At 33.8% G+C, this 27861-nt stretch overlaps 1 protein-coding gene across 2 annotated transcripts in view; it reads left to right on the plus strand.

Annotated features, from left to right (window-relative positions):
* Positions 1 to 20776, plus strand: part of LOC149477202 (orexin/Hypocretin receptor type 1-like) — a 111527-nt gene extending 90751 nt beyond the window's left edge. The window contains exons 4-8 of one of the 2 annotated variants that reach the window (XM_089710582.1): positions 3836 to 3983; positions 7943 to 8058; positions 12016 to 12172; positions 15479 to 15591; positions 20077 to 20776. In XM_089710582.1, the coding sequence (XP_089566708.1) occupies positions 3836 to 3983; positions 7943 to 8058; positions 12016 to 12172; positions 15479 to 15591; positions 20077 to 20405 (863 nt within the window). In that variant the 3' untranslated portion in view covers positions 20406 to 20776. The remainder of the gene's footprint in view (positions 1 to 3835; positions 3984 to 7942; positions 8059 to 12015; positions 12173 to 15478; positions 15592 to 20076) is intronic. The other variant, XM_089710583.1, reaches the window with a different exon arrangement.
* Positions 20777 to 27861: the final 7085 nt, after the last annotated feature.

Below are 27861 nucleotides of genomic sequence, written 5' to 3' on the forward strand. Positions count from 1 at the left end.
AAGAGGGTTTACGCGGTCCGTGCGCTGTTTGGCTCAAATATGTGATTTTTCAAACCAGATTGTCCATCAACCACTTATCTTACAAACATATGAATTACTAATAATTTTAGGAAATTTTATTGTCTATGTAGTTAGTTAAGAGTTTTTTTCAATTAATACAGTATTTCTGAATACCATCAAGATAACTGAGCCGATGATTACTTGATTTCACTTTTAGTGTCAATTTCGAAGCTAAAAATATCTGAAATTGCTGACAGATCTAACACACAATTGTTTTTAACTAACTGCAAAAATCCTTATTAAAATAGTTAGTTAAAAGATTTTTTTATTTTGGACTCCTAACTTACGAAATTAAAATCCGAACAATGTGAATTTTTTTAGAAATTATAGTCGACAAAATGATTATTTTCACCAAGATATTTGACTTTATTGAATATAATTTATACATATTGCAATAAAAGAATGTCTTACTTATAAGATAAAATTTAAAAAATCAACTAAGGTACCTCTATTATTTTTCTACAAATTTTTTTAAAGTACTATAAAACACTGCGCGCGACCCGATTAAAATCAGTCGGCAGCGAGCCTTTCCAGAGAGAGGACATGTTGCTCGGCGCTCTCCTGCGGACCTATGCTGTTCATAGTAAGGATAGCGCAAGCCGCGATCTATCGTAATAGATCGCGGAGTTTTTGACTTGCGTTAAATAGAATATGCGCTCTTAACATTTTGTTGACGTAATCTTAGTGTGAAATAAATAATATTTCATAGACTTATTATAGAAATGAATTTCAAAGATATTATTACATTTTCATTTTCAGCTTTGTAATTTTTTGAAGTCTAGGATATCTTTTTGTAATATACTTGATATTTCATAAAAGATTTTTCAAAAAAGGATTGTTCAAAATGGATAATATTTATCTGTATGTTTGATCGTTTGTAAAACTGTAAGCCTGATGAAAAGATATCGTATATTGAACCATTTAACTTCATTTAAATTCATTATAATTACAGTTAATTAAACACACTATTTATCAAATCCTCACTTCAATTTAGAGGCGATTTTTCAATCCTTTGTTTAAATTTATCCGTCCAATAAAGTATTACACGAACATTTTAAAATGTCACCTGTAAACTGTCGTAAACGGACAATTAGAATACATTTTTGGAATGGTAGTTTAATACGTTAATCGATGGATAAGTTTTAACCAAGGATTGAAAAATCAGCCCTTATCTTCTTATATATAAAAATGAATCGCAAAATGTGTTGGTAAGCGCATAACTCGAGAACGGCTGAACCGATTTCGATAATTCTTTTTTTATTATATTCCTTGAAGTACGAGGATGGTTCTTATGTAGAGAAAACGTAAACATGTACCACGGGCGAAGCCGGGGCGGACCGCTAGTTCTAAATAAAAGCAAAATCCTTTGTTATATTCTGAAATCAACTTCCATAATAAATAAACATTATTTTAACGACATATACTTCACTCACGTATTTATTTTGACAGAACTCCTACCATATAATATATTGTAATGTTTTTTCCACAGAAAAGCTCCACAAATCCGATGTTAAATTGAATCAAACAAATAATCGAATTATCGAACCCACGCAAAGTAAATTCAATAAACGATACGAGATATTTTATATGTAGTAATGCAATATGTTTGTTTATTACATTGTGTGTTCCTGGTATACAAATTGAGATAAACATACCTTTGTTGATACCGCCTCCTTGGCACAGTGGTTGACGAGCGTAGCAACGTGGAGTCCTGGGTTCAATTCCCGGTGGAGATGAAGAAAACAAAATGCTCGGTCTTGCAGGACACAGAGGGTTGATCACCTACTTGTCCCTGAAGAAAATCGATCAGTAAATCAGATGTATAATGCATCTGCCCCGTACCCCACCAGGGGACATGGGACTTCACTTTTTTCTGTTATCGAAAAAGTAATAAATACCAATGATATTACAAGTAAATAGGTGTAGATACACAATCTACTCACCTACCTGCAGCGCGGGCAATATTGGAATTCCATCCTTAATTATTGGCTCCTTAATTGTGATGTGTGTAGTCAATTAGATAGCAGGGGCTGTTTAGAGAACAGCTGCTTTGCCTGGTTTTAGGTTACCGACCCTACATTCGATCTTTAAAAATGGCACACGAAACGCACATACGATTCGACGTCAAAGCATATTCTATGATAAAAATTGAGCGAAAAAGAGACGAAGTAAATTCGGACTAAATAGCTACATTTCAACGTGCCGCTCCCGGAGCGCTAATATGAATATTTATGGCAATAATTAATGATATTATGGCTATTCAAATATTGTTATAGTAGAATAATAGTACATAGTACTTATTGTTAAAACTTATATTTTGTAAAAACCTTAAAGTATCTTTATTCTGTGCTTTATTCCAATAAAACTAGTCCAGTTTAAAAAAAAAAGTCTAAAAGATTATTCACTAGTCAAAACTATCAAAGTATAACAAACAACACTTCAGTTTAATAATTTATACCTCTGAAAGAAATACTTTTAGTCTATAAAACGTTACCGATTTATCAATCAGGTTCATATCAATATTCAATCACAATACAAGAACCACGAATTTCAATCAATCACAAGTTAGATCTTTTGATTTGAATATTATTTTATTGCATCAACTGTTTTATTAGATTTATAGACTCCTTTAAATGTTCTCTTTCAAGTTTTAAAATTCACTGTCTTTTGACAAATCTCGGTAGAGTTGTCTTTGTATATATTTTACAAGCTGCGCGTCGCGGTTTCACCCCCGTGGCTCCGCTCCTGTTGGTCTTAGCGTAATGATATGTAGCATATAGCCTTCCTCGATAAATGGTCTATCTAAGACCGAAAGAATTTTTCAAATCAGGCCAGTAGTTCCTGAGATTAGCGCGTTCAAACAAACAAACTCTTCAGCTTTATAATACATATAAGTATATATAGATTCCTAAGTATGCTGAAATACAAGTGCACTTCCCACATTATTCTTATAATCCTAAGGGACGGGAAACCGATATTGCTAAAGATATCCATCCAAAATATTTTCATGTAAAATGTTAGTAAGACGTGACTGAAAGGCTTGCACTCTGAAATAGTTATCGGATTTCACTCCACATGAGTTAGACGTCAAAGTTAGCTTGGCTCTACACGTCTTAACAATATTGTTGGCTATCCTTTGTAAAAAAAAAATAAATAAAAAAACTACATGCTCCTAAGGGCAGCCGTATACGGATCGCTTCAAGCAGTTGAGACCGACGGCTTGAAGCCGCGACCGCGCGGTGAACTATAGACATTCATTCACTGCCGTACACGGACTGCTCGAGCAGTCGTGACTGCTTCAAGCCGTCAACTGCTTGGTAGGGACAGCTCGAGCAGTCAATGACCGACCGCTCGAACAGTCCGTGTACGTCGCTCAGCCGTTAACTGCTCGAGCTCTACACTTTAGTTAAAAAAAAATTAATTCCTTATCTATTTAAAAAACACGTAGACGTATCAAGCTGAAATTTATATTGAATACGCAAATCTACGGTCTCTTGTGAAAAATCAGGGTTATAAGCCAACGCAATCAAAAGATACAGCTGTTTATGCTGCAATTTCGCAAATTTCGACATTCGCAAGGGAATCAAATAATTCAGGGTACTTCCCGTGAATACCGAATCTTAAAATTTGGTAAAAAGCAACTTCATATAGCACCGATAAAGGAAAATTTTCTAAGAGTATCAATTTAAAGTTACAACATAAAAAATACATTTATTCGGTGCGGGAATCCAACTTGCACTTGGCCTGTTTTTTAATAAATAATTTCTTATACCAGATGTCCCAGAATTCGTCGTGCTTCAAGTCCAAAGCCGCATGGAGCTACGTTTCAACGCGCACACGCAATACTTCATGCAATGCACGTCTACGTGGTCCAACGAGAGCGACCTTAAATGGCACATCATAAAGGCGCTTTTCCTTTACACGTGAGTTGGCTGTTATGGCCTTTTTGATCTAATTAAGGAATGTGATTAAGAAATGTCCGTCGAACGAGAGCAACCTTAAGTGGCACATCATAAAGGCGCTTTTCCTTTACACGTGTGTTGGTTATAATGTCATTATATGATTTGGTTTTAGGAAGTGTGATTCAAACGAGAGCGACCTGAAGTGGGATATCATAAAATAAAGGCGCTTTTCCTTTTTTACACGCTTTATATTAGCTTCACCTTTATGTTTGTAACCGACTTCTTTGGGCGCGATTTTGACCCACTTTAAACGGCCAGATTTCGTTCAAACTTTGTAGATTTATTGAGGACCGATGACAATACACTAATTTGATAAAATAAATACATAATAGTAAAAAAAAAATAAAAATACTTTTGCTTTTTATAGAAAACCGACCTAAAAGCGTGTTTTTTAGTTTTTTTAAACTATTATTATTATATGAGTTGGCTGTTATGTCATTTTCGAAAAAGGTATTGGTTGGTTGGGGTTTTTTTTCGTTCTTGCCACTTAAATATCTGTAATTTGTTTCCATACTTATATTAGAATGTATAAACACGAAAACATAATATAGATTTATTAAAAGCCCTATGTTTATTGTTCATATTTATTTTTTCTTTCGCCTATAAAAATAATTCATATTGTTTGAAGACTTTTTATGGAATCGGGCCTAAGTAAAGATTTCCCGGAATATCTCATATTGTATTACGAAGCCAATATTTTGAATACCGTGAAAATAATATTCATCCCTTTTCTTCATAAATATTATTATTTTCTGTTTTGTTTGTTCTTAGGCAAAATATTATAATCTATAGTATATTATAAGAAAGATAAATACAGACGGACATATTTCACAGACAGTATTTATAATATTATTATTATATCTGGAATAGATTTAAAATTAATGTTAGTTGCTATATTTTGAGACAAAAAATACTGAACCAACTTTGATGTATATAGATTAAAGAATAAAATTAATATTATAAATGCGAAAGTTTGTGACGATGGATGTCCAGAAGAACCGGCAAGAATTTTGTATTTTATTTGTGTTGATAAGTATTTGATTATCCTAATTACTATAATATTATAAATGCGAAAGTTTGTGACGATGGATGTATGTGTATGTATGTGTGTTTGTTACTCTTTCACGCAAATACTACTGAACCGATTACAATGAAATTTAGCACACATATAAAGGGTAACTTGGATTAACACATAGGATAGCATTTATTCCGTTAAACCCACGGAACGGGAACTATTCGGGATTTCTTTGAAAACAGGGTGGAAATCTAATAGATTATAGAAATATTCGAATGGCTACGTTTTGCATTATCACGTAGATAATAAAAAAATATAAGTAATATGGTATGCAAAATATTCTAAAAGCAACTATAGTCTCATATTAATTAAATTCATAACATTATTAGTTTTCCAAGCGAGCAAAGTTTGTATTTGAATTTCAAAGTTACCTTTGACACTGTTTTGCCATCACGTACTAGTTTTCACGGCAATACGGGTAAAATCAGGTTGTTTATTAACTATGTATATTAACTTTCATAAAATTATATTGTTAAAAATTTAAAAAGGTCTTCACACTAAAATCGTATTTCTAGTGCAAAGAAGGTGGGTTCATTGAAAATGGTTGCTCAACAAACTCTGCTACTTTTTTTTGTCTAAATCTGCAGTCGGCATAGATGGGATCTCACTAGACATGCTCCTCCTTACTCTAACCAAAACACTTCCCGTGCTAACACAGATCATTAACACCTCCTTTAGTACTAATACTTTCCCGGAACTGTGGCGTCATGCTTTGGTAATTCCAATTCCCAAGAAAGATAACCCGGAGGAATTTAAAGATCTTCGCCCCATAAGCATACTAACGTGCATGTCTAAAGTCGTAGAAAAAATAGTGCATAAACAACTCATGGATTTTTTGGAGTCCAATAACATTTTACCTGATGAACAATCTGGCTTCCGAAAGCATAGAAGCACTTCCACGGCTTTAATTGACGTAGTAGACAATATTTTGAAAGCACAAGATGAAGGTATGGCTACAGGACTGCTGCTGCTCGACTATTCACGCGCATTTGATACAATCCAGACTGATTTATTACTTTCTAAATTATCATATTACGGCCTAAGTACAAATGCTGTGAAATGGTTCAGTAGTTATCTTTGTAGCAGAACGCAAACGGTGTCGATTTCGGAAGATGACGGTAGTAAGCATTTGTCTGTATGCAGCAATATTTTAAGAGGTGTTCCGCAAGGCTCGATACTGGGCCCACTATTGTTCATTCTTTATAGTGCCGACATTGTGTCATGCATCAAACATTGCAAGTATCAAATGTATGCCGATGACGTACAACTGTATATATCTTATCATCCCAGGGAAACACAAAATGCAATTAATCTTTTGAATTCGGATTTAAGTCGAGTATTCGCATGGTCTACGAGCAATTCATTGGTCCTGAATCTGTCAAAGACAAAGTTTATGATCATAGGCAGTCCTAAGGTTCTAGAAATATCTGAGCGCTTTAACCCCCAAGTAGCTGTGAATAATAGTATAATAGAACGCGTACGCGAAACACGTAACTTGGGAGTAGTATTTGACGAGAATCTTAGATTCGAAAAACACATAAATAATGTTATTTCTAACTCTTTTTATAGATTAAAAGTATTATACAGGATAAGAAAATATCTAGACCTAAAGTTGCGTATCCGTCTGTGCGATGCCCTTGTCTTATCAAAATTTAATTTTTCTGACACTGTATATGGACCCAGACTGCTAGCTCGAACTAAGATTGCTATACAGAGAGTGCAGAATGCCTGCGCGCGGTTTTGCTGGTATATTCCGCCCAGAAGCCATGTCAGTCCTTATCTGAGAGATGCCAATATCTTGAATATGGACGGACGTAGGAAACTACACTTTGCCACTTTGTTGTTTGGAATAATTCATAAAAAAATACCACTGTATCTGTACAACAAGCTGGCATGGTTGGGTCAACGTAGTGCTATCAACTATAGAACAAGATTTGCCAGCGTAAAACTTTCAGTTCCGAAGCATCGCACCGCAGCCTTTAGAGGTGGATTCACTTACCGGGCCACAAAGTGCTGGAACGATCTCCCTCCGCCTCTGTCTAAATTAACATCAGTCAGTAGCTTTCGTTTCAAGTATCGAAAATACATCCTAAATTCTACGAATCAGCCTTAGTACCCGTTGTAGTGTCTGTCACCATATTTCATCTCTGATAATATTGTAAGTATAGTAAGTATTTTATAGTTGATGTATATCTATTTTTAATTTCTTGTCGTATTGAATCATATATAGTTCGTACTTATTTATATGTTTACGTTTATTTTATTTATATATCTACGCACCGACCCACCCACACACACCCACACATACACACACACACGCACACACATCACACAGGCTGTAACTCCGACTGTCAACAGGGGTTTCTGAAAATCAGTGCTGCCAGTTGACTCAAAAGTCACTGCAGCTTTATACTGAGAAGCCCCTTTTGATAACAGACGTTGCCGCACAGTACTTGTTTTTTATTTTTAGGTTGTAAGTTTTTAATTGTGTAATTATTTTGTGTTAGCTTTAAGTTTTTATACCATGTTTTCTTATTACTTTTTTTCTGTTTCTGTGTGGCTTGTACATCTTTTTCTTTTTTCGTTTGTTATCAATAAATGTTTTATTTATTTTATTTTATTTAAATATTGAAATGTAATGAATTCGGTCTCGTTTTTTTATGCAAAAAACCTTTTCAAAACAGTTAACAATAAAAATAACATAAAATTAATAGAGATAAGTTTATTTATTTGATTCACTATTTTGTGAATTATAAATAGTATGAAGTAATCGATACACATTATTACAATAGCGTTCATAAACTAAGAAATGACTGTAATTAAAAATCTTTTATATTTTCAACAGATTCCCCCTCTTGCTGATGATGATAGCCTACTGCCAGATCGTGAGGGTCCTCTGGCGATCAGACAACATCCCGGGACACACGGAGTCGCATAAACTCTGCCCAGGTCAGAATAATTGTAAGTATATTCTATGGAAAGAGGAGGCTCAGTCTCCCCGGGCCCATGTCGCAGTAAAGTGAAAAGACGGGTTAATAGTATGATAAAATATGTATAATATAAAATTGTCTTCTGTAGAACTGAAGATTTGGAAATAACGATTATTAAGATTTTCTGTGAAAATACGTCTAGATTATAATTGTTCTGGAACTTTGGAATTTAAAAATAAATATTATACAGGCGGGTTCACAGAGAGATAATATGTCGTGTGCTGTAGTATTCCTCAGCCAAGCCACGTCCACACTGACCGAGCTGCTTAGTGCAGCAATTGCAGCGCAAAGCTGCTTTATCGGTGCGGACCCTTTTTTTTATAGTGGGGAAATCTTCCAAAGATACCCACGGCCCCCGGGGAAGGAGCCGTGGGTTATTTCGGATTCTTACCGACTAAATCCCCACTGTGTTCCGTCGAGCCGCTTTAATGATGGGGCCGCGGGTATTTGTTAGAATTCTTCCGCGACGACGCGACGGTGCGGACCCTATTCATTTGTTATAAAAATATTTGTTACTTGATTATACTATGCAAATAATAAGTAGTTAATAATTTGTAGTTGTAAAATTTCAGTTTTATAGATAAACAATCTTTTATCTTAAAATAAAAGTTATAAGTGAAACTTTTTCTATTAATAACAATAAGATAAACGTTAAAGTTCTATAAATACACTTTCGAAGCCTAAAATAATCCAAAATAAAGTTCTAAAAACTCAAAGCCGAAAATAATACCTACTTTTGTTCTAAAAACATTAATAACTCTCAAGTCCGTAGTTCGTCCATTTATTTTTGTTCATGTTAACTTTTTTATTAACCGAGAAAAGCCTGTATCTCATTTTTTATCTCCGGAAAAGAATTTAATTTACCTCGAGCGAGACACGAGACAGTGACAGATTTCAAATATGTTTCAATGATTAATTTTACGTAAGGAAAGCCTAATCTAGCAAGATGAAATAAAACTTTTTTTAATCAACATAAGTCGGCGTAGGACTGTTTATATCATGCTTTATCAATTATGATGAACTAGCTACTCGCCCTGGCTCCGCCCAGTCAGAAATATAATCACATCAATTATTTATACTCGAGTTTTATCACACGAACGGCATGTTGTGAACGGCAGAGGATATAACTTCAGTGTTTGATGTAAAATTTTTGGATATTTCCCGTTTTATTTTTAAAAAGTTATTATTGTCATTTTACTCATTAGGTATAGGGCTTTCGATATCAGTTTAAAGTTTTTTGGTATCTGCAATACTTACGGAATAATCGCCTGTGCACACTTAACGATTACACCCTGTATAATATATATATGCCTAGGTATAATATCTCGCTAAGACCAACAGGTCTTATAATATTATAATATGGTACATGCAACTTGAGCATGCAGCTTGTGCATGCAGCACATCCATAAAAATTTGCATTTTGCTTTTTGCTAGAATTTTAGATTCGGATTGAATTCGGTTATACGAGTGAATTTGAAAAATATGTTTATTGTTCGTTCGTCGTGTATTACCAACTTTTTAGAAGCCTTCAGCCACAAGCCACTATACTAAAAAGGCCGTCTCTTAAAATAAATAGGTTACAAAAACATAGCGTAATAAAAAGATTTACGCAAATTGCGATAGACCTCGTGTATAAAAAAACATGTTTCTGTTTTTACATCTAAATTCTAAATTCGTGGAGTTTATCAACAAATTTTGTATTTATACACTTAACTACATGTTAGAAAGTATTTTTTTTTCATTCATTCATCAAACTATTATAAAATTATATTTCGTTATTCACTGATTGTTCATATTAGCATAAAAATACAAAAACAGTAATATCCAATAGAGAAACCACGGAACTACAAACAACTTATAAAATAAATATACTCCATCGTTCACAGAACTATTAAAAACAACCCATTTGAAGAGAAACTGATCCTATTCTGATAACTAAAATAAAAAATCTCTTCGTTCAATTTGTTTGAATTTCCCAGTAACAAGTTGGTCCGTTAAAAACTTTGTCGAAGTATTGATATAGCCTTCGCGATTGCTACAAGATACATTATAATTTAAAAGTACTATATGTAGAGTTTATCAGATTTATAGGTAATAATTAATGTATTGTATTGATAATGTACCTATTGATTATAATCGGCCGCCTCCTTGGTACAGTGGTTGACGCGTGAGCGTAGCACCGAGGGGTCCTGGGTTCCATTCCCGGTGGAGATGAATAAAAAAAAATGTCTAGGTCTGGCAGGACACAGAAGGCTGATCACCTACTTGTCCCAAAAGAAAATCGATCAGTGAAACAGATGTATAATGCATCTGCCCCTTACCCCACTTGGGGACATGGGACTTCACTTTACCTTCTGATTCCATAATGCATCTTACACGTACATAAATTACAACTCAATACTCTCTGGACTTGCTATGATGGCTTTCCTTAATAAATCACTTATTCCCTGAAGGGACCATTTCCTGATAGATATGAAAGCTTTTATACGAAACCGCAGACCCTAAAAGGTTCGGGATCTCTGGTATAATGCGTGTCTTAATACTTTGGCAGTGTAGAAATTGTTGTATGTTTTGTTTAAAGAATTTAATGTTTAATAAGATTAAATGCAAGAAGAATCAGAAACAAAGGTTCAAAAAATCAATAGTCAATTTGTATTATTTATTTATTTATTCACATGACATAAAATTACTACCACTATACAATATTAGCAGTATTTGTCAGGGTTATTTTATAAATATAAAAATGAAAGGCTATTTCATAAAAATATAACATACTAGTGGTCCGCCCCGGCTTCGCCCGTGGTACATATTTCGCAATAAAAGGTAGCCTATGTCCTTTCTCAGGTATCAAAATATCTCCATACCAAATTTCATGCAAATTGGTTCAGTAGTTTAGGCGTGATTGAGTAACAGACAGACAGACAGAATTACTATCGCATTTATAATATTAGTATGGATTTTAATAAAATTAATATTTTATCCAAAAGTCTCATTAAGCCAAATCCCATTAAAAATATAAACTAGACTGTCGCTGCTATTTAAAACGACAATCAAAATATTGTTTCAAGATTAAATATTCACAAAACCCTACGAGCTTTAAGTAGAAGAATAATTAAATTAAAATATTGTCTTAATTATGAAAAATAAACACAATTTATGAACAAATTAATTGGAACATGGGAAATACATATTTGCAGTTAGTTACGTATTATATCGCTTCATTTGTTTGCCTAATTTTAATACCCAATTTGACGCCTGAAATTATACAAAAGCAGTAATGACATTAATGATAACATGTACGAATTTAATATTTATTTTGCAATAATGTGTTGCAACTGACTCTAATTTTAGATATGCAATTACATTACAGTATTAGCTATTAGTTTATACTTTAAAATATATTCGTGTATGTTTGTTGAAAAATCACGCAAAAGTGTTGACTGGATCGATCAGTTAAGTCTAAAACAGTTTTACTGACTAATGATCAGTTAACTGACGTTCTACACACCACCTTACTGTTAAGAAAGATTTCCGTATACTATGTAATCCAACTAAGAATTATATTATGACTTGACTTACCACGGTTGATAGTCAATTACTCTAAAACTTTCACTAACCATGGCCACGGTTTGTAGCCAATAAATAACGCTGTATTGACTAACATGATGGCTTACTAAGTTAACTTAACCTATATCCTTGGTTTACCAGGGTTAGCACCGCATTACTTACCGTAATTCACCACCCTGACTTACCACGGCTAACAGCCAAATGCTTTACCCTAATACTTCTACTTACCACAATTCGCAGTCAAAAATAGACCTCTATTTACTTACCTGTTGAATTACCAAATGAAGCAGCCTACATACCCTATATACCACGTTGACTAACCTCAGTTAGCAGCCACTTACTTACTCCATTTCTTCACCAGGGTTAGCCGCCAACCGACGCACCACACCCTCAATCCACACCAACGCGTCCACGGAGGGTCAGCTGCGCTCGCGCCGCAAAGCTGCCAAGATGTTAGTGGCCGTGGTCGTCATGTTCGCTGTCTGTTATTTCCCTGTGCATCTGCTGTCTGTTTTGAGGTAAGTTTTAATAGTAATAATAATTATTTTTATGTACATAAAGTCCTCCGCGATAGTCTGTTCTCGATTTATGATATGTTTCTCGAGAGAGGTTTTAGTTTTAAGTTATGTGGCGAAGCTACAGACGAAAAACTAATTTATGGTACACTATCGATCTGTATAATTCTTCATTTCTTGTATTATATATCGAATATCGATTATAATAATAATTATTGAGTTATTGAATTTATTAGTACATAGAAAAATAAATTAAATCCGAAAAACAGAAAAATTGCTATATAAGATGACCTAAATAAATTTCTTGATTTTTTATGACAAATAAGTAGTATATTATACTAATAATCAAAAATATAATTATAGAAAACACGTTAATTAACCCCATCATTCTCAGAAACCACTAATTATTAATTGCAAATAAAAGATAATAGAAACTGATAATTAAATACCAAAACTTCATTCAATAGACGTGCATTTCTAATGAAGACAATGCTATCTCATGACCTACTTATAGTCTGAGGAAGTTGAACCCAGCCCAGTTAATTCTTGAAATCTATTTCTAATATCAGCATCAAATGCCGTATATATTCCAAAACTATTTTTAATTTAAAGTTTCTTGTCGGTTCTTCTCCATAGATACTGCTTGCCGAGTCGGTACCTAGCAATTGTTAAAAAATGTTATGACCATACAAAAGTGCTTTTATAAGAAGTCTAATTGAATAAATAAATGTTTGAGTTAGAGTTTAATATTGAGTTTTAACGCATTCAAATCTATACTAATATAATAAAGCTGATTGATTTGTTTGTTTGAATGCGTTAATGTCAGGAACCACAACCGGATTTGAAAAAATTATTCACTGAAAAAAAAAAGTACTAATTATTATTCAAAAGCGAAATCAACTGCTAACTTGATCCCAGCGTATGTATTATTCCTAAGAGAATTCTATCCTAACAATGCCATACTCATACGTTCATTGTATGAAAAGCTATGAAGCTATTAGCTACACTCCCATTTCAAGCTATAAAAACCAGGTTTGCAGGGGACAAAGTGCTTGCAAACTTCTATGAATACGTATCGTTATGCAGAGTAATTTCTAATATAATAACACTTTTATTAACTTCGCCTGTGTGTTTGTATGATGTAACTGAATCCTATAGACTCGATTTTGAAATAAACAGACAGATTTATTTCAAACTCTGCACACATATTAAATTCAAATTTTGTTCCACATTTTTGTACAGGTTTAATTCAAACTTTGTTCACCTACCGAATAGATGAGGCTGTTATAGTAGGTATTATAACTACATTGAACTAAAGCGTGTTCTTTAATTGTGCTACACTCCAATATCAACACTATAAAAAACAGGCTTTCACAGGAAAGTGCTTGCAAAACTATAAATACATATCGTTATCCAGAGTAAGTAATTGCTATTTTTCAAAGTTTTCGAGCACAAAACACTAGAACGAGCGTCTGGGTTGAAATAACACTCATTATGTTTCGCCACGTGCCGACTGGCTTTGACAATTGAAAATTTCAATTAAGAGCAAGCACTGCGTACTTTTATGGTAGAATTTCTGGGGTGTTATCGTTTTTGAATGAGTTACACTTTAATTGTGCATTTATCACTCATTACTATGATACTTTTATTTAAACACGGCATAACTTTTTACTGAAATGTAGGAAAATATTGCAGCCTTCATCATATGTTGATTTATTTTAAACAAAGTTGATTAAAATGAATACATAAATTCAATTTAACAACACCTTTTAAAAGGCTATTAAAGGCGCTGAAAACTAAGCTTAGTTACGATTGATTGGACTGACTGGTTGGCTTGGTTGATAGTGGCCCTGCCTTCCAAGCCAGAGGTCGTGGGTTCGATTCCCAAATATTTGTGGGGCAAACAAATACATATTTGTCTGATGAACATAGATGTTTGCTCTGTGTCTGGGCGTTAATTATCTATATAAGTACTAGTGTACTAGTGTACCGGCTTCGCCCGTGGTATCTACATGTTTAAACTATCCTATCTCTCAAGTTGGATCGAACTGCACATGGTGTGCGAATTTTATTATAATCGGTTAAGTGGTTTAGGAGTCCATTGAGGACAAACATTGTGACACGAGATTTATTGTATTAAGATTTATTAAAAAATTATATATATGTATGTTTATCAGCCATCCATCCTCCATATCACAAGCGAAAGCTTAGTATGGGATCAGATTGTGCCGTGTGTGAAAATTGTCCTGAATATTTATTTACTTATTTAGTCAGCATAAAAATAGCCTATAATACCTTCTCGGTTAAATTTCTATAACTAATGGTAAAATGTTGAACTTTGTTTTAAAGTTAAATCGTTGCAGCCAAAGAAAAATTCATATTATTCCGCTCTGTGATAATTTTTTAGGATAAACTTATGGATTTATCGCATATCCGGATAACGAATATCACTTTAGGAAAGAACTATTGTAGTTCTTAACAATATGGAAAAGTTTGTTTTAAAAATCACGATACTAGTTTATAACGAGAGTTTAAACTGTTCTTGTTAAACTTATAGCACCAAAATACACAATAAATTCAATAAATATTAAAACTTTTGTTTAGTTTGTACCATTTTACTGCAAAATTGCAAAATAAATAAGCTCTTAAGTCTCCGTTTTGGAACCAATTTATGATATTCTTTTAAAAAAGTTTACCTCACACAAAAGTCACTCATATGAGTTTGTTTCTCAACCATATGACTAACTAGCTTTCCGCCGGCGGCTCCGCCCGCGGTTTCAAAGAAAAACTCGCATAGTTCCCGTTCCCGTAGAATTTCCGGGATAAAACCTATCCTATACTACTCGTGGATTATGTAGCTTTGAAAGAATTTTTGAAATCGGTCCAGTAGTTTATGAGCCTATTCATTACAATCAAACAAACAAAGTTTTCCTCTTTATAATATTAGTGTAGATGATTACCATAGATAATTCATTTTATATTTCTGAGTGAACCATACGGCGTATAAACAAACAACTCAGAGACATTAAAAACTCACTCATACGCCTATAATTTATATAGTTTATCCATTAACCAACTCATTTCTTAATTAATTAATAATTTCTTTTTCTCATGCTGACTTCAACGTGCTTTGACATAAGCACCAACTTATATGTCAATCAATTATATACTTTATGCCATAACGAATAACTTTTAATTTCCATTAGTCAGTTTGGAACCGAATAATATGCAACAAAAAACACTCACTCATACGCCATACAATTAAGCACCTTATAGTAAAGTGAATAATGTTCAATTTCTCTTCCCCAGGGTGGCATACGACGTGCAGCAAAGCGACATAATGACATGTATTTCGTTGATCTCACATGTCATGTGCTACGCCAACTCAGCGGTCAACCCACTCATATACAACTTCATGAGTGGTAAGTCTAACACACGAATCTGTGATCTAACTAATAGTTATAGGGTCCATTTTCCAATATCATGGACAGTAATGGAATAGGTCAAGGACTTATCTTGTTGTATATAAAGGTTTGTATGCATTTTTGAACTCTCATAAATTGTCAAAAAAGTTCTGACTTAATTACCTATTCATAACCATAAAATCGTCATAATTAACAATTCCATAGAATGTTTCATTTAATCAAAAACTACTTACACTTTACTTCAGTTTCAGTAGTTTTGAAGTTAAAACATTACATACAAACCTACAATCAAATACTTTAAGTTTTCATAATTAATAAACATTAAACGGATGGTACGCCGACAACTTCTAAATACAACATGCTTGTATACATTTCAACAATTAATTGGAAACCTTTTAAACATATTATGATAATTATGTAAATTAATAAGCTTTTGCATTTGCGTAACAAATTACCACTATTGAAATATATGTAAATTCCGTATGTCTGTTGCTTATAATGCAGAATAATATTTAACATAAACATACAAGTGATAACTGCGTTAAAAACAACCGACTTCAAACTTGCATTTGCAACATTTACAAATATACAGACAAAAATGCTCATAAAATAAAAACTAGTGGGCCTATCCGAATAAAATTTTTATGGGACCAATTCAACACCATCCCGCATCGAACAAAAAAAGAATCACGTAAATCGGTTCAGAAACCTCGGAGTAATCGGTGTACATACATCAAAAAAAAAAAAACATACCGGCCGAATTGATAACCTCCTCCTTTTTTTTGAAGTCGGTTAAAAACGAGAATCTCTAATTTCAATGATAAAAGAAAATATATTGTCTCTTTGATTATATTGTATGCAGTTGATGAGAAATTTTTGGAAACTATTCCTGAAATAAATTGGAAAATTGTAATCTCTAAAATAGAAAGCTCTCTCTCTCTTCGTATAGTGACAAAAAATGTGTGCGTGTACAAGTGTACACACGTAAGAAGTGAAACTTCTTTATCACCTTATTTTTCAAAAAATAATTTACTATATGCAACTTTATAGAAATACGTCGAATCACCCGTGGTAGGGATAAGAAAAAGATGGCTCGTAACGGAAAAATGTCACGCGTAACGAAAAAATGTTACACTATTTTTTTTTCAACCCCGATAAAGAAGTTTCACTTCAATAATAATTATTAAAATAATAATTTAGTGTCTTGTATTGTTTTTCTCATAATCATAACTATTCATATTTTATCTTCGTATTTTACCTCAGTTCTCACGTTATTCTTTCATTCATACAGGTACTTAATATTTTGAACGAATGAGTCGATATTTAAACAACATTTAAATTGAAATATATAAATAAATCGTTCATTTCTCGCAGATACATTCTTGTACTTACATAAAGAAAAAAGAAACGATCCGATATAACATTGAATTCTTACACGTAAAGAAAACATAAAGAGGAATCGTTCCGATATAGCTGCATTGAAGAATAATAAGCTTGTTAATAAGTAAAACAGATGCAATTGCAAAAAATAGCGTGTATGCCAAGCAAACGTGTCAGAAGTGAAACTTCTTTGGCATGATTCAAAGATACCAAAATCGTCGCCTTACTCCATGACGTGACGGTATTGCCATGACACGACCTTTATACTCCCAACGAGTTTAAAAAGTTTCACTCAGAAAAATTCGATTAGAAAAACAGATGTGCATTTACCCCACAAGGGGACAAACTTGCATAAAGGTTAGATCGTAGGCGAAATGAATTTAAAATTCTATGCTTGCCTTGTGTGGGCCGAAGGCCGGTAATGTTGGTTCTTTAGTAATTAAAAAGCTTTTAAGAACGCGTTTTATGGGTTTTTCCTATTAATAGTGACTCTAATTTGTTTTTTAGGTTTTTTTTATACGGGATATTAGAGAGCTTTAATAGGGCTCTGTATACGAGATATAACATTATTAATAAAATATTGCTTGCGATAAAAAAATAATAATGTATGTATAAAAATAAACTTTTCTAAACAACACTTTTTTCGACTTCTAAATAAAGCACTGAAACAAAAGCATCGCAGCAAAAGACTCGTGTCGCGGTGATTGTAGTTAAACTCCTCCAAAACGGCTGGACCGATTCGCATGAAATTTTGTATGCATATCGGGTAGGAGTAAACATCATACAAAATCTATTATTCATACCCCTAAGTTATAAGAGCGTATACGCACTGTGCGGTCTGCGGTAGCCGCATCGCAGTGCGCATAGAAATGAATATTACGTACATAATTGTGCTTGCGGTCAGCCGGACGGCTACCCGCAATGCGGCTACCCGCATAGTGCGTATACGCTCTAAGAGTAATGCAGAAAAACACTTTCCGTGACAGCTGTCTATCAGTTACTATAGATATAAAATATTTAGTTGGTTTTTGCATTGACTGAGAACAACTTTTCACAGCAAAACGTGGCTGTTGTAAGTATATTAAATATTTTGAACAAACACTATATTATATTATTATTGTTCATACAATATTTTTAAAATTGTTAGCACCAAATCCACTTAAGGGCAAAAGATTTTTATCTATATTATTACCACGCTAACGAGACAATATTATACACTAGCTTTCCTCCCGCGGCTTCGCCCGCTTTGTCTAAAATTAAACACATTTTAAGCTATCTATTAAAAAAAACCGCATCAAAATCGGAAGCGTAGTTTTAAAGATCTAAACATAAGCAGGGACAGACATCGGGAAGCAACTTTCTTTTACACTAGGTATATACTATATAGTGATATTTTAATATTGAAAATATAATATAATACAGTGACATTATTATATATTTTATCTAACTGCAAATATCAGTTCCATATTGCTTGCTCATTATAAAATTGTTTGACGTCCAGCATACTCCTTAAAAGGCACTATTGAAGAAATTTTCTATAAAGGATATTATTTTCTCTTTGTTACCCGATTGGATAATGGGACAGTATCAAAGTTTAGATATATATCAAAGTATTATATTATCCATATTATTATTTAAATAAGCTCTTAGTCTCGTCCGACAATAACCATGATTTCGCCATTTGTGTCCTTGTTTTTTTTTTTTTTTTTTCAAAAAATAATGAATCTATTTCTTATGCACGTATCCTCTGAAATAAAAATTTAAACCAAAATATAAACCAAAAAATCATGGAAATTCGCATACAAGCATACAATTTTTGCTCAAAATATTAATGTTTATGTAAACATTTTAAAGAAAAGACAAATATTATATCGTCTCACAATATTTTTTTAAGTATTTATGAAGTTTATTTAGCTTATAAAAACACTGCCCTACATAATAAGGTAAACCGCAACCTAACCTAACATTGTATCTCAACAAGAACACACAATCCGATCTCTAAACACTTCATGAAACTTTCATCCCGCTAATGTACCCTTATCTTAAGAACGTAATCTGAAGCTATATTAACAAAATAAGAACAATAGACTATTTACAAAGACGTCTTCACAAAGCTACAAACTACAAAGGAAAGAAAAGTACAAGCGGTCTGATTAACTATTTATTTTCACTGTTCGCGACACTGTGATATTTGAAGGGTATTTTTGCTAATTATCTTGCAGTAAAGTTACAGAACACACTGTATAATTAACGCGCATTTTATAAGACTATGACTATTATAATATAAAAGAATATTAGCAGAAACGTTTTTATACGAATGTAGTTTTTATGAAGTCCTGTGTAGGTTAAAGTGATTTTCCTATCACCTAAACTATGTTTAGCTCTCTAACTTAGTCTGAGACGTTTAAAGCTTTATGTATTACGTCATTAGGCAGGTCTACACAGAGCGAGCAGCCTGCTAAAGCAATTGCTGCGCGAAGCAGCAGTGTAGACGTGGCTAGGCCGAGAAAAATGACAGCAGATGTCATGGGGTTGCTCGCTCTGTTGGATTTTAATTTCAATTTATAAGGGAGATGTAATAATATCCTTTAATCTATTAACAAAATTTGAGTCGTTTTAATGAATGAATGTTATTCGTAATCCAAACAATATATTTATATAAGCAACAATTTAATCATCTAGAATCTAATTTCTAAGACATTACATCTTTTCTCCGTTTAACATCATCAATTTTATTTACTCTTCTATTTCTATCTTATCTGTACTTCTGTTCTTTCGCTCTAAAATACGTCACAGAAATATTTTGCTTGCAGGTTTCCCAGGGTTTTCAGGTTAGTGTATCTACTCGCCATTGGTTTGAATACTTTAAATATTATTTTCATCGGGAACCGCATGCATTTAATATTTTTGTTACACGTATTTGTGTCATTTTTATTTATCCGCATGATCCCCAAACCACGTTAATCCCCGATCTTTATTTCGACTTCACATTTTATTCGCACTTTAATTTCTTCCAAATCTAAACTGTGTGCGTCACCTACACCTTTGAGTTCTCTTTTGTTGGTAAAAAGATCCAAATGTAACTATTCCTTTTTGTTACAGGCAAGTTCAGGCGGGAATTCCACCGGTCCTATTTCAAATGCCTGTGTTGCTGTTTTGGAGCGCCACCTGAACAGAATGGAACCTCCTTCGCTCCAATAGGCAGCTCCCGCGCCGGCACCACCAGAACAATCGTTCGACGTAACGACTCTTGCGCCAGCTACAGACTCACACACCTCTCCCCATCCAACCACAACATACACAGAGACATCAGGAACACAAACAACACCTCCTTCATCGAACACATGAATGGAAACCGACGGCTCAAAGTTCGTGATGATTCCATCAGCGAGTCTGCAAGGTTCACACTGACAACTGACGTCAGAGATTGACAGTTAGGTAAGGACTACGGGTACAGACAGGGCACTTACGCAAGGCGATCCAACAGTGACGGACAGAGACGAGCCCAATGCGACTGTTTTAAAGACATTGGACAAAGAAGCAGAATCGATAACAGTGACAATGAAAGGTACAGTGACACATATACCGATTACCGCGGTGAAAACGAAGTCACCGAAATGTATACCGATGAAAACGGGTATAAATTTAAGTTTAATCGTAGTTTAAATAACTGTCATAGGAATAGGAAGATTAACACTTTGTTTTAATGTACATATTCGTGTGTATGATAGTTTTATTTGTATACGTAGTATATATTATTATTAGTCTGTGGTTTTATCGATAAACGTAGTGTAAGTAGTGTTGTAAGATATTATGTAAGCAGTCTTTAGAGAAATAAAGAGGACTTTTACAGAAAATAAACAGAAAGATATTGAAGTATTAACTCTTTATTTCATATTATGAGATAATTATATGGCATAATAAAAACTACAGTATTATGGCATCCATTAAGCATGAATAAACTATAAATATTATATTACAGTATTAATTTCATTGCCTATTTAATATTAATGAATACTTCATTGAGCCTCTGATGGAATATGATACTTTATAAAATGTTAATTTGAAATGACATAATAGAAGTTATTTTGCAACTATACTAAAGCCGGCTACTCACGTTCCTGCCACAGGGGCAATATTGGAACAATCTCGGTTGCACGGCGGTCTTCTCTAAATTGCCCCTACTTGCCTATATAATACATATGTAATCTGCACCCTTGATGGTGATATCACCATCAAGGGTGCAGATTCTCAATATTGCCCCTGCCCGCAGTATGTGAGTACCCCGCATAAGTCAGTACAAATCGGTGAAAATCCTCATATCATCAAAGGAAAAGTGAAATTATTTTTTTTTTATAGAGGTCTATAAACATTAGATATTGCTATATATTAAAGATAACGACTTCAGTAATAAGAAAAGGCGCCAAGTTTAATATAAAAATTCCGCATTTATTAGGGAATTAATGTTTAGTGAAACCCTTTTTGATGTGGTTGAGTTTCCTTTTATGCTTGTTACTAGGTTCTATAAATAATTTACTGTACAAAAGACTTTTCTGTGTTTTAAAAGATTGCTAATCAATCGAATTAGCAATAATTTCCTCTATATTAATAGAAATTAAAAACTTTGCCTTTTAAAAGTTGTTCTACTTCAGGGAAAGACTTTACCACGGCACAATAGTTTTTTCTTTAAAACTGCTTAAGTGTTTAAAAGCAAACTTTGTCCGCGGCAGCCAAAGTACGAGGTGGTCTCGGTAATAAGTTGGGAAACAGGAATTTAAAGGGAATGAGAATATCGTCGCCGTAGAAGAGAAATTAGATAACTAACAAAACTGTTTTTACGAGAAAAAGCCGATTTAGTGTATTTTTTTCACAAAAACCGAAATAAATATTTTACTGTTAACATTTTTATCGTAGGTTTTTTTATATGTTATTAAAGGGTTAGTTATGCATGTTTTTAGTTTATTGTAAACCCGATATCATGTTACCTTAATATTTAAGAAATAATTTAAAAGTTATCTAATTTTGCTCCAACGAGATTTCGGAACTTACATGTAGTTATCTACTTTATTAAGTTAGTTGTTCAGTTTTGTCCGTGTGAGTTAAAGACAATCAGTTTTAAATCGAAATGATAATTAACATTGTTCAATTATTCTTCTGCAAATAAAATATATGAAGAACATTTGTCTAATTTTTTCGGATAATCTAAAGTTTTGAAAATTGAATAAATCTTTGTACCTATATGAATGACTGATAATTACTAAAAAAATACATTCAATAAAAAATAAAAAAAAAACATTTGAAAGTGTGATAACTGATAATTCATCGTGAAGAAGATCGTGCAGTACCGCATCGTACTCTCCAAAGTGTATCCGATAGAAGACCGATAAGCTGGCCACTCTGCGGCGATGACCGAGGCTCTGGAGTTTTTTGCCACTAGGTCATCGTCGTTTATGAGCCTCTTGGCACGCCTCTCTATCGCCTAAGCGCCTCCAGCTGGTACTTGGCGGAACCGTCCCAGAGGTGAGAGCAGTATTCCATGCACGATCGGACTTGTGCTTGATAAAGGTTGAGCAACTGTCCCGGGCTGAAATACTGTCTCACCTTCGCCAGAGTTCCAAGCTTTTTTGAGGCTACTTGGGCTTTTGATTCTATGAAGGAACCAAAGTTCAGAGTAGGCGTTAAGGTGATACCAAGAAGCTCGAGGTGGCTAGTTATCGGACACACCTTGGAAATTCGGACTCAGGTGGAATGGACTCCGTTTAGCGGAGAATAGACACGCCTGGGTCTTAGACGCATTGAACTTGACCAGATTGGCATCGCCCCAGTCGGAGACCGCCTGTAAGGACAAGTTCATGCGATCAACCATCGCCTCCCGTAGAGACTGAGTTTGTGCCGTACTGGCTCGCGCGTTGGATACATATCTCTCCACAATAGTGCTATCGTTTGCGTACCCATAGATACCGGGTTTCAGCAGATCGTTGATGTGTAGCAGGAAGAGTGTTGCGGAAAGAACTGATCCCTGAGGTACTCCGGCATTTATAGCCATTTGGTCGGACCAGCAGCCGTCGACGGCCGACGACCGGGTAGAAGCGAAGCGACCGGTCTCTTAAAAAATCTGAGATCCAGCCGCAGAGACCAGCAGGCAGACCGTAGGATGGAAGCTTGCCAATAAGACTATCATGCCAAACCCTATCAAAGGCCTTCGAGATATCAAGGGAGACAGCAAGTGCTTCACCATGATTCTCGATGGCCTCACTCCAGATGTAGGTGGCGTACGCTAGAAGATCCCCAGGTCCGCGGTCCACGGTTTCGGCGGAACCCGTATTGTCGGTCACTGAGGAGGTCGTTCGCTTCTAGGTGTGCCAGGAGCCGGCTGTTCAGTACACGTTCCACAGTATGGACGTGTATGGACGTGACTGAAATTGCCCTGTAGTTGGAAGGATCGGCACGACTGCATTTTTTGGGCACAGGCCTCACGTTGGCAAGTTTCCATGATTTCGGTACTATTCCAACGAAAGGCGAAAGAGGCGTGTCAAAACATGAGCAAGTTCAAGCGCACAGGTTTTAAGAACTATGGCTGGAATTCCATCAGGTATAATCGTAAAGTGTGCGCAGGCGATTATTCCATAACTAGGTATTACAGATATCAAAAAACTTTATACTGACATTGAAAGTACTATACCTAATGAGTAAAATGACAAAAATAACTTTTTAAAAATAAAACGAGAATTATCCAAAAATGTTACATGAAACGCTCCTATGGGATAATGATCCCTAGCTTGGTCGTTATCTCCAACTTCTCGATTTTCTCTTGCATCTTCGCTGTCTTTAGCATCTTCATTTTTTTAGATTCTTCATTTTCTCTGCCTTCTTTATTTGCTCTACCTTGTTCGTTTTCTTTCGATTCACCATGCTCCCTTAGTTCCTGAAAGTCTGTTTCACAATCTGTGGTTTCAGCGATCGTACGATCGTAAAAAATAGTGTTTTTTTTTAAATAATGTACATTGTTCGTTTTTGCCACATCTTTCTTTTTGCATTCTCAGAATTTGCGGCGAGGCGAAAATGATTAACGCTCATTATGCATTTTATTTAACACCTTATGGGTTTATCTTGAAAGTTAATCATTTATTAGTCAGTCATTCAATTTTTCTTCTCAATTTATACTTCCATTATTGAATGTTCATTTTTGTTACAGAACCCTACTTTTTTTTATATCTTACGAACAAAACGAGATTTCAAAGCGAGGGTAAGGTCAAAAGATGCGGCCAACTTTAAACTTTAATATAATGCAAAAAAGTAGATTTTGGAAAAAATGCTAGTTGTTCGATTTCTCTTCTACGGCGACGATATCTAGTAATGTGTTAATTACATTAAATCATAAGTGAAAAATATTTACTTAGTCAATCAAAAAAATCAAAATCCATCAAGAGACACAGTTGAGAGCACAACTTGCGTTTATAGCTAAGACAGCGATCTCTTCCAGACAACCTGGTGGTCAAGGAAAGACATTTTATAATATGTATTCACGCAAACTATTTCCATGAAAACGAAACACTCAAATTATAGCTATGTATACTTGCTTTAATTACTATGGTTCACTTATGCAAGCCCTTTCATATAGTTGCACGTGATTTACTTTGACCTTGTTTTACAACGTTATACAAACTCAATTACATAAGATATTTAAAGAGAAATTATTCAAGAGAAAAGGTCTAGAATATTTTTGAATTTCAATTCTAATTATGTTCAATGTATCTTTAGTTACATATTTATTATAATCCTCCCTTCTAGGTAACTTAGGGAGTATTCAGAGAGAAAGCTTGAAACTTATAAGCGCTTATCGGCGCTTGTCATGTTCATATATTTTCCTGCGCGGGTTGACAGCACTGACAGGAAAATATATGAACATGACAAGCGCCGATAAGCGCTTATAAGTTTCAAGCTTTCTTTCTGAATACGCCCTTAGTACCTACCTAACGTATGGCAGGAGAATCTATCCTATTTTTTCGTTGATTCTATATTACATATACCTATCTCTTTTGACCGAAATGATCACGAGTCACGACTCTCACTCGTCTTTCTATTATAAAGAATAGCCAGATGTGAATAACTAATGTTGAAACATTCAAATAAAAAAAAATCTTATGTAAATACCTGTAAGTAATTTTATATATTACTAGTGGTCCGCCCCGGCTTCCTCGTGGTACATATTTCGCAATAAAAGGTAGCCTATGCCTTTCTCGGGTATCAAAATATCTCCATACCAAATTTCATGCAAATTGGTTCAGTAGTTTAGGCGTGATTGAGTAACAGACAGACAGACAGAGTTACTTTCGCATTTATAATATTAGTAAGGATTTTGTCTTACACAGTACAGGCGTTTCATTTCATACAACTAATAACGCTCTAATTAGGAAAATAGTAATAAGATACCTTTAATTATCTCTTTATTTTATCGTATGACACACTAATCATTCATGAAATCGGATACTCAATGTTATAATTGCAATGTTGGTAAACATGCGCAGGCGCATACGCAGGAAACTACTTGTTTATAAACTGATCCATGATCGATACGCGTGCATTTATTTTCGGATTACTCAATATTATAATGGTTTGTGTGTATAAAAACGAATGGAACGGTTTTGCTAATGTTTCGTTTTGGAAATGGATAGTTCAAAATATTACCTGATTAGTATGAGTTTATACTTAATAATTAATGACTAATTGATTTGCAAAAAAAATTTTTCAATGACATAAAAGGACATTATTTTATCAATTAAAAACTATGGCAGTTATGAAAATAAGCCAATTGTATACGAGTTTACCATTGTTCCTTTAAATTAACAAACACTACTTATTCTTTAAATTTTTCCTAGACAAATAAAAAAATGGTCTAGGAAAAACTAGTCTACGTTTGCGTGTCTATAAATCTAATATTAAAACATCAATCAGAAAAAAAGCTGGATTATATTATTATAAACATATAAATGATACCAATAAAACATAAAAAGAAACTTTTTATATCAATATAATTCGAAAATTATTTTCAATAGACGATGAAAGTCCCCAGCGATACATCATTATAATAATTTAACAAGAGCACTTGACAGGCAATCCATTGGATTAGCTTACATCTCGATATTTGCTATTTTAATCATCTCAGAAATATTTAACCAACTTTTAAAAGAGATGTTATAAGTTAATTATGTATTTATTTTATTTTTAAGGTGTTTGCACATAAGTTTAGGTAATATATAAACTTATATAATTATATGCTAGTCTTATGCCGAAAACTATTTCCGACAGACAATTTTTGAAATAGTTAACCATTTAGAATAGGTAGGTACATTTAACGAACATAATCCCTACTATAATTTTATAAATGCGAAAGTAACTCTGTCTGTCTGTTACGCTTTCCCGTTTAAACGTCTCAGCCGATTTTGATGAAATTTGGCACAGACAATCTTTAGACCCTGAGAAAGAACATTGGCCATACCTTTTATTGCGAAATATTATGTAAGTGTTTAATTACAATATATTATGTAAAGCAATATGCATTTCATGAAATTAATTGATAACATAAAATTTCAAACCATTGAGATAATTTTTAGGATAATAAATAATAAAATTTTCATCCAACGCGACTGTAGTTTCCTTTGAAAACTCTAATTCAGCAACATACACGTACAAAAAACATAAAACATTGCATTAAGTAGAGTACTAGCTTTTTGCACGTGCACGCGTTTCGATGTTGGATAAGATTTCGTAATCCAAATGGAAGCTTTTATAATTCTAATAATAATTTTATTATTTATATAATTCTTTTAGGGCCGATTTTTCAATTCTTGGATAAAATTTATGCGTCCAATAAAGTATTACACTATAATATTAAAATGTCACGTAAACTGTCAAATACGGGCAATTAGAATACGTTTTTAAAATGGTACCTAGTTTTTAGACGACGACGAATAAGTTTTATCCAAGCATTGAAAAATCGGTCCTTAATAACATACCTATTACAAAAAAACCTTTAAATTTAGATTTTTATACTTTTTCTTCAAAACCGGCCAGTTTTTGTTAATGTTCAATTTCAATTTGCGAGTAATTATAGTTTTTACTTATTTATTAAAAAAAACTGTAAAAAAATTTGAAGAGCAGTGGGTACCACATGCTCTTCTTACTTTTAAAGGTCGAAAAAACGTAAATAGTTCTCAGTTCGTAACTTATCTAATAGTGTAAAAAGTAAAACGTATCATTTATAAAGCATTTGAATACTATAAAACTAAATATTAAATAATTTAATATCCTTATTTTGTTCCAATTTAAATAAAAAACAACAGAAACAACTCCATCACCATAACAAGCTTCCGAGTAAATAGCCCCATTATTCTCCAGTCTATTTTTGCTCATTCCATTAAATATAACTTGCGAACAAATGCAATTTTATATCTGTCAACGGGACATTTGTCCCGTGACACGCTACGTGACACGTTGTAAATAACATGCTGAAATGTCCATCCATTTCGTGTGTACAGTCTTGTTTCGTATGATAGTGTTTGAACTTTGAGATGGTTTCGTTCAACGCGACATTTGTTTTGTTTGTGATTTCAGCTTCTAAAGACTGAATCGTACAATAAATGCAAATTTCAGTCAACTTTAGTTGTTTTATTAACAGCCTAGCCTTTCGATTAAATGGTGCGTGAACGAAGCTAATCTGAGGAATTACTGGTTTGATTTGAAAAATTCTTTCGGTGTTAGATAGTCCCTTTATCGAGGAAGGCTATGAGGCTATATATCATCACGCTAAGACCAACCGGAGCGGAGCAATGCCGGTAAAACCGCGGGGCACAGCTAGTGCCTAGTATTGGCGTAAAATAAAACAAT

Source organism: Colias philodice, chromosome 25, assembly GCF_061535455.1.
Source record: "Colias philodice isolate Cphi_HAF_F1 chromosome 25, ilColPhil1 Martin Lab GWU primary, whole genome shotgun sequence".
Taxonomy (NCBI): domain Eukaryota; kingdom Metazoa; phylum Arthropoda; class Insecta; order Lepidoptera; family Pieridae; genus Colias; species Colias philodice.